Source organism: Pseudophryne corroboree, chromosome 11 (genome assembly GCF_028390025.1).
Source record: "Pseudophryne corroboree isolate aPseCor3 chromosome 11, aPseCor3.hap2, whole genome shotgun sequence".
Classification (NCBI taxonomy): Eukaryota; Metazoa; Chordata; class Amphibia; order Anura; family Myobatrachidae; genus Pseudophryne; species Pseudophryne corroboree.
In genome coordinates, this window is record NC_086454.1 from 117475599 (window position 1) to 117484630 (window position 9032).

The 9032-nt window shown below is 37.4% G+C and overlaps 1 protein-coding gene across 1 annotated transcript in view; it reads left to right on the forward strand.

Annotated features, from left to right (window-relative positions):
* LOC134969059 (uncharacterized) overlaps nucleotides 1-7858 on the forward strand; it is a 71929-nt gene extending 64071 nt beyond the window's left edge. The window contains exons 10-12 of the mRNA XM_063944758.1: nucleotides 4666-4695; nucleotides 5851-5956; nucleotides 7320-7858. Coding sequence (XP_063800828.1) covers nucleotides 4666-4695; nucleotides 5851-5956; nucleotides 7320-7509 — 326 coding nt within the window. The 3' untranslated portion in view covers nucleotides 7510-7858. The remainder of the gene's footprint in view (nucleotides 1-4665; nucleotides 4696-5850; nucleotides 5957-7319) is intronic.
* The last annotated feature ends 1174 nt before the right edge of the window (nucleotides 7859-9032 follow it).

Sequence of the window (9032 nt, forward strand, 5' to 3'; positions counted from 1 at the left end):
GACTGTAGGATTTTCCAGCTGCACCTAATTTGATAGGGGCATTGTAGGTTTGAAGTGCTCATTGCCATCTTTACATCAAGTAGAAATCTTACACAAAAAGGGGGTAACTTGCTGTATGGTGGCTTATTATATTATGTTTTAAATGGCTTTAATACATGTGAGTAGGTTTCCACATACTTGGTCACACTGTGTTGTCCTGTTGCATTTGCTTTGGTCTTTTTTACGTATCCTTAAAGAGAACTGCAAAATATGATTTGTTCCTGAATTAAGTGGAATTATACTCATTGTTTTTGCAGCATTTAAAGATGCAAAAGTGAAATCTTTTGTTTTTACAACTTGGCTGCTCCTTGTTCACTGTTCTGCTATTTTCTAATACAAGAATATTGTACTATATTTATAAAATAGACTCCACACAAAAAAAGTTAAACATGTTACAATGAACAGACACCTGAGAAAAGTTCACCTATTTCTGGCAATCCAACATCTACAAAAATAAAAGCACCAAACCTACATACTGTTTATTTTTACATTTTACTGTTTCTGAATGGAGCCTCATTTTTTACTTTAGAATTTTTTTTTAGTTTTTTTTTATATCATATGTACTGTAACAAAAATATATCAATGATTATCTATATGCTACATCAAAGCAGCAACATGTTAGGAACTGTGGATTTCTTGCTGTGGATACATTAATGTTCATGTACATTCACTGAACACTTTCTAACACAATCTACACTCAATAACACCACACATTTTACATAAAAACATGCATCCATTCCAAATACACAGCCTTCTGAAATTCATACCTCAAAGAGCTTTTCAGCAGATTGAACCATCTCTACTTCATACTGTATCACCACTGCCTGCTTTTTGTCCTGTCATGTCCAGCCTCACAATAACACTGTTCTCCCATCCTGTTTAGTTACTGTGGCACCAAATATATAATAGCAGTGCTGGCATAGTAAAAATGTAATATAATATATGTGTAAATAACTTATTTGATTTGCTTCTTGTGATGAATAACAAGGAGGCTTCTTTAATATATCATAAACCTTTAATAAACGTGTATTGTTGATGTAACAAAAATGCAAATATACTTTTTTTATTACGAAAATACACATACTGTATTAACCAGCAGTGAACAAGATGTTATACTACTACTAGAGTTGCAGTACACAATTAGTGAACAGCACTTGCAGCAATCTGTGAAAGATCATTTTGCAGAGCATGTTCAGAAAATGAAAAGAGGATACAATAAGTACAATGTACACTTACATTTCAAGGAAAGACATGAATGTGATATTAAACAGTTGTTATCACTTTGTAGGATAGAGATGTCCTGTAACAGAATTGTAAGTAAAGTCTTATCTGGCACAGTACATGTCTTGTAAGGGTCTTTCATTAGAGCAACCCACCAGCAATTACTTGGTGGGAAAAAAAGGTATTTTAAACAATGAGTTAAAATAAAATATAACCTTTATTTAAATTGGTTAAAATTACAGAATCAGTGAATTTTTTTTTTGATTTGCTTCTTGTGATGGATAACAAGGCTTCTTTAATATATCATTAACATTTAATAAACTTACATTATTGATGTAACAAAAATGCACATATTTAAAAAAAATTCTACGACTTAAGCACAAATATGCGGCTTCTACATATGTTTGCAAAAATAATGCAAATATTTTTTTAAACAATACATATATATACATGTCTGAGCATGTCCAGCATGAATAAAGTATATATTTTTTGAAATGATGGTTAGATCATACAACCCATTTTCTGTGAGATATTTAGATCAGTGACTGTATGAAGAAAGAAAAATACGTCCTCCAGCAATGACTCATTTTAAAAATCATTTTAGAATGCAAAATTATATCATGATCGAATCAGCACGTTTATTTTATAAATCAATTGGTAATAATATACAACGCTCCATCATCAGTGATAAATCAATTGGGAATAGTATACACTTATACATCAGAATGATTATAAACAAGCCATATTTGCAATATACCTCATGATAACGGTTCTATGAGCCAAAACATTGATTCATATACAATATATACTATTGTTCCTAAAATATCAAGGGCGAAGTCAAAAAGATGAAGCACCAGCATATTACAAATAGACGTGTAAAACGTATTATTATTATTAGCATCAGCACTCTGATAAAAAAAAAAAAAAACGTGTACTGTGTTTTGCTGAGTATTTGTAATATGCATTTTTTTTTTTTTTTTAAAGTTAGCAATTTCTTATCTAATTACACAAGTGATGTTGGGTGCTGGTAGCCCTCATTACTAGCATTTATCTTAAACAACAGGCCACTCATAATCCCCCCTCTGGACTTTCAGCGTGTAAGAGGATCCCAGAACCACAGTGAATGTATGAAGAAGAAAATACTTTAAACACAGAATGATTTCTTCATATAATATTATTAATATTAACTCCTAGCTCGCAAGTTTATTTTATAAATCATTTGGAAATAATATACAACGTTGCATCATCAGTGATAATGCACAATGTATAAAAAGCGCTTATAACTGATTTTGTAGGCTTATTTCATATAAAATACCAGTAGAAGGGAATGAAAAGTGGGCGTATCAGGAGGCTTGGTTAGGGGAGTGGTTAAGGGTGGATCTGGGCGGGGTTAGGGGAGGATCTGGGCGGGGTTAGGGGAGGATCTGGGCATGGTTTGCATAATTAGGGGCGTTCCCACCTGTCAAAAATGAGTTTGACGGAAAGTGGTTCGCTTTACTACTGTAGCAGCCCTAGACAATAACAGAAATTGCGCAGTTACAAAGGGTTTGGTATATGTCATCAATGTTCATCTTGTCAACATTAAATACATCAACATATTAATAATGTTGACACTGTTGAAATGTCAACACATTTAGAATGTAGACACTGTTTTTCAGGTCTGTCCCTAAGCCTAACTCGAATGTTGACATTTCAGGTGTTGACATCCTGTCCATGTTAATATTTTCTGGGTGTTGACATTTATGATGTCAGCATTACAACTGTTGGCATTCTGATGTTGACTTGACTAAATACTGTGGCAAGGGATGAATCGGTTACAATGCCTGTAGGTGAAGGGGCTGTTCTGTTACCATCTGTACACACTGATCTTTGACCAGCACAGAGGGTACTGTCTTGCTCAGACAAGGCTGCACTGCACCATCTCTAGCCCCACCATGAGCACAGAAAAGCAGGGCTACGTGTCTTCCCCACTAGCCCAAGTATATGACGCAGCTCAGTGGTATCCTGGGTGCAGCTTATTGGTGTATTGTATCCCAGAGTAACATAAATATTCAATAGTACATGTGCTTACAAGACAATGTACAAAGCATGAGTGAAAACTAAGCAAAAATTGATTTCCCATAGAAATTAATTGAAAGATAATGAATTGGTTCCTAAGGTCCTGGAAACGGTTCCAAAATGCTGGAAGATTTGTGCTCTTTCCACATTTTCTCTTTATACTGTATATCCTCTTCATCTCCACTGCCAAAGTTCACTGCCACTGCTCTCACGCAATGATCTTTCTCTCTGGCTGCTTCATATAAGATTTCTCACGTCTACAACTAAGTCACCACTGTTTAACATCTCAAGCTTAATTCAATTAGGCACAATCATGTTGCGTCAATGAGTAAGTTCAGGGTGAGATCGGACATTTAAGAGGGCGACTGTCGCTGCTGTTACTGGTGTTTCTACATCATTGCAGAGACAACTTGCCCCTAATTGTATTAAGCCCCTCACATGAAAGCGTGCTCTAGTGGTGCAATAGGAATGCATGTGCAGTCTAAGCCAAAAAGAGCTTAACTTCAAAATGTGTAAGTACAAAACAGGTATATGGCATAAAAAAAATATATAAATATTAAATTGTGGAATTACTGAGATTCATCTGTTAAAATGGTTATATGTAAGAGCTAGTTTATGAGATACTAAAGTTAAAAGCATAATTCCATAGCTGCTAACAATGGAGGTCTTGACCGATGAACTAGGGATGTTACAGCTCCCATTTTGTATGCCACACACTGTGGAGACACCTGCCTCCACAGCATGCAGCAGACCTACACCTCCCAACCCCACACGTTCTGTGATGAACTTTGATTATGGGACTGCAAGCTAATTACTGGAAATTGTGGGTTGTCCCTACAAAATTGGATGGTTGGGACGAATTTAACACACACAATGTTTTTATGTTTAAAATGTCATCTAATAGGTCACCCTCTCTCTATGGCCACCCACTAATGACATCAACTGTTCTGTCCGTTGGAATACACATACTGCCAGCTGCTTTAATTTAGGTGTGACAGCCCTAAACCTCAGGGACCATCCCGCCGCCGCCACCACCACCACAGCTAGGATTTCTGCCCAGACTGCCACAACAGGCAGAAGGAATGGCCCTCTCACAATGGATGAGCTGGTGGCCCATGGAAATGCAAGCCTGTTTTCAAATATTTGAAAGACAAAATTGCAATTTCCAGAAGAAGCCATTGCCTTGTCTTCATCGTTAGTGGATTGGAAAGATCCTTTAGGAAAATAGGCTACTCTCAGTTATATGCGCATGGAAAACATGAAATCAATATGTCTATCGTTGTGAGATTTAGTGTATAGTACAAACTTGATTCTTGATCAATGTTAACAAATATTTTCTTCCTACAGCTTTCGATTCGAATTCCACATCCAAACCACGTTAGTATTCAGTCTTATACTTTATCAGATTGTTGTAATTGGAAATACAAGATAAGTATGGTTAAACACATTTTTATGAGCTAACACAATGAATGAAACTGTGACAATACATGAATGGATATGTAGCGCCAATAACTGAAAAGCAGGATTACAATTTCATCATCAAATATGTCAATGGTCTCTTTCTGCATCAAGCAATGGCTTCTCACTTTTCTTTGTTCAGAAGTGTACTATGAAATAAGCATTAGAAGCAATTTTAGATGTACAATTTCACGTTGTGGAGGACTATATTCAAATGTGGACAGAAAAACTGCAGGATGGAACCAAACCATTCTGCAGCTTGCCTGTGACAGCTGCTGCTAGGGAATAAAGGCCTCAAGATGAAGGCTATCTGGCTCTGAGTGGGGAGGGAGTAGGTTAGTGCTTTGGAAGGTACATCTGCTTGCTTGTACCAGGGAAAAGATCACAGGAGGAATTGCTAACTTCCTACCAACTAGCATAAATTTTTCTCAGCCTATGACAAGCAAGCACAACTGAAAACAGAGGCTGCTTGTGTAGTCTACTAGGATCCATTGGATACTGCACATTTCAGCTGTGCGCAGATACCCCAAACTTGCATGCCACCCTCAAATGTCAGTTGTTGCTTAGCCCCAAATATAATAAACATGTTTATAGCAGGGTGTCTGTCGCACCAATACGTAAAAACAAGACATTTTAGGAGAGGAAATTATTTAACTGAGACAGGGTGCATTTACATGGACATTCCCTATATAGTGTGTGTGTGTGTGTGTGTGTGTGTGTGTGTGTGTGTGTGTGTGTGTGTGTGTGTATATATATATATATATACACATACACACACACACACACGCGCGCGCGCACACACATCATTGCTGTAGTTGCACCAAACAGCCCCATTTGTCACGTCAGATCCCATGAAACTTTATTGCTGAAACCGCATATTAGTGGTAGCTGGAAGAGGCTAGGCCACACCAGGATTGTAACGATTACTTTGATCTGTGACACTTGTATCTTTACATGGGAGGATGGCCCCGTCAATGTAATGACATTTTCAATGGTTCCTCATTCCACATGTTCCATGTCTAGAAATTCAGATTTTCAGTTTATTTATTTGTCACTCTTGACAATCTTTTCCAGCATCCAAATGCAGCGTTGATCATTACAAGCACAACATTACCAAGGATAACTGCACTGTTGAAGTGCCATTGACTAGGTGCCGTGGATTCTGTGAGTCCGAAGCATGGTAAGACCCGAGGAATGAGACCTCTGTAGCTCATTAGCATAGTATCAGCATAACCTACAGTATATACTGTGCACTCTGTAAAAGCAAGCAAGTAATCTATTCTTATCAATTTGGTCACTAGAATCAATATTGGCTCAACTGACCAAGTAATAAGGCAGCTGTTTCATGTAACGGTTGGCAATGTAATAAATACAATAAAAAAAGTCTGAGCTCAATGTCTTGCTAAAATTCTAGAGAGAATTTAGACAGGTTTAAAAAAGAAAAAAAAAAAGAAAAATTGGACATGTTTTACTCTTAACATATATTCAATATTAGGGGTCTATTCATGAAGCAGTGAAAAGTGTGGATAAGTGAGCCAGTGGAGAAGTTGCACATGGCAACCAATCAGCATTGAAGTAACATTTATAATTTGCATACTATACAGTTATACAGAGGAGCTAATTGGTTGCCACAGGCAACTTCTCCATAGGCTCACTTCTCCACTCTTTTCACAGCTACATGAATAGACTCTTAAGGGAGAGATGTATTAAACCTTGGAGATAAAGTGGAAAGAGATAAAGTACCTACTAGTCAGCTCCTAACGGACATGTTTATCAAACACAGCTTGAAAAAAGACAGAGGCTGATTGGCTGGTACTTTAACTCTATCCACATTATATCTTTCTAATACTTGACATAGGGTGTGATACAAATTACCGCCATTTGGGATGCCAGCGGTCAGAAGACAGACTGTGGCATCCCAATGTGATACCAACCCTCCCTTCTCACAGCCTAAATTTATCCCTCCCACCCCTGCCTCAGCCTTAACCTATCTCCAGCCACCCCCCTCCACCCCCCCCCAAGACTAACCCTAACCATCCCCAGGGGTGCCTAAATCTAACCAATCTCCTGCACGTGCTAACCGTACAGTAGGGCACATACTTACGATCAGGATGTCGGGATTCCGGAGTCTGCAATATCCCCCATAATGTGTTATGGTTTTGTTATGTTTTTCATGGCTGTTACTGAAATGTTTCTAAAGAACCTGATGAGATTATATACGGTTTGTAGCATCCTATAATAAAATATCAATTCACTTTTACCATAAATTACATTTTGTTGCAAAAGAAAAGGAAGAGGTGAATCCCGAAACCACATTTCTAGCAGTTGGGTACAGACAGTACAAACAGAACCGGTGGTTCCACAACACTCACCAGTTACAGTTTAACAGTCCTAGCACTACAAGGTCTTGGTTGACTAGATATGAAGTTCACAGTAGCTAGAGAGCCACAATGCCTGCCTGTAGCTACATTGTGCTGGCTGTACAAGAGCAGTGGGTATAATGCCAGCTAATGCCATATTTGTTCTTTGCTTTGTTTTTTTAGGTTTCAAGATGAGTTTGAAGTGCCTGAGAGCAGGTGCAGTTGCTGCATGCCAGAGTCCATAAAACATAAGACAGTAGAGCTGCAATGTCCTGGATCAGACCATCCGATAACTATTCACATCAAGTTCTTTCACACATGTATATGTAATTACCATGACTGTCCAGCATATCCTGTCACAATATCAGGATAACAAGAGTCTCACCCGATCTGCTAATTACGGTTCGGACATCTGTCAGTGCCATTCTGCTCTTCACGTGGCAGTGTATTGGCATAACACAATTAATTTAGTAAATGTTACTTTAAGAAAAATTTACATAGTTTGAATCTCATTTATACAACTTTATATCCTGCCTGCACAATACTATGGAAAAAAAATACTTTTACAATCCATTAAATTACTTAATGGGACATTTTTGCCCCAAAAATATTTCCTCCACCAAGGAAATTTGAACAAAATCCCATATTTCAGATTGCTTTCAACCATCTGTTGCAAAATAAATGTAAGAGAACCATTAATTCTGCACCATTAAAACTGTATTCTTTATCCTACAATTAAAATTATGTTATGCATAAGATCCTTGTTCAGTGGATTTTTATTTTTTAAATGTTATTGATTTTGAAGCGTATTCAACAAAGGATGAAACAATGTAAAATGTTATAATAATGGTAAAAATATTAAGACAGTGTTTTTAATATGAAGCTTCTAATCTTGCTTACATTATCTGTAATGGCCTCACACTTTAATGGGACAGTACAAATAGATCACAAGCAGTAAGATATTAGCTTGCAGTCTGGTACTTTGCTGTTAAAGGAACTACCTGTGTGGTGGTACCTAGATCTGCCCCCTTTAGCCGTTTTATCTGTAAACTGGTACTTTTGCTGTTAGCGACTGCCATTCTGTAGTACCTTTTTACTTGCACTGTGGCTGTCAGGGATTATCAAAATTTGGTATTTTCCCTTGACAGAGAGGGAGGCTGGGGCATTTCTCCAGCAGAAGGGCATTTTGAGCAGTGTCAGGATGTGCACCACCCCTGTATGTGGCCAAGATATATTAAGCACTACTTAGTATTTTTGTTAAATACAAATTTAAATGCTACAAACAAAAATGTTAGTCTTGGTAGGAAGATGGTATTGAAACATAACTTATAGTGTGCTAAAAAAAAAAAAAATATCATACAAATAAAAAACACACCAAAAGTCCCTTTAACAGCAAAGTTTATTTTAGTGTTCCAAAATTTAATTTAATTCGGCATGAGTAATTAGAGCAAGTGTGTAATTTGTACCAAACAATTAGAGCTCTATTTAAAAAGGTAAATTAGACTTATTTAATACAACTCAGGTGACCTCTCACGTCAACTCCAAACTGTACTCCTTCTGACAAGAAATCTTTTGCCCGGCACCACTCGCTGTACTCAAGTAGACCCGGCCTGTATCCATCTCTAGGAATGACGTCTGTCATTGTCTTCACCACTTTGTGTTCTCATATTCTCCACGGTTTCTTCCCAAGCCTGCTCACACCTTTAACTTCTCCTTATCCATTATCACATCCTTTAACCATGTTCTTGTCTTGACCATCTTCAAAAACAATAAAATAACCTCTTCTCAACCCTGTTTCTCTCTACCACTCAATTTTCTGGGATCCGGTCTGAAGATCGACAGTGTCTAGGTCGACAATGTTTAGGTCGACCACTATAGGTCGACAGTCACTAGGTC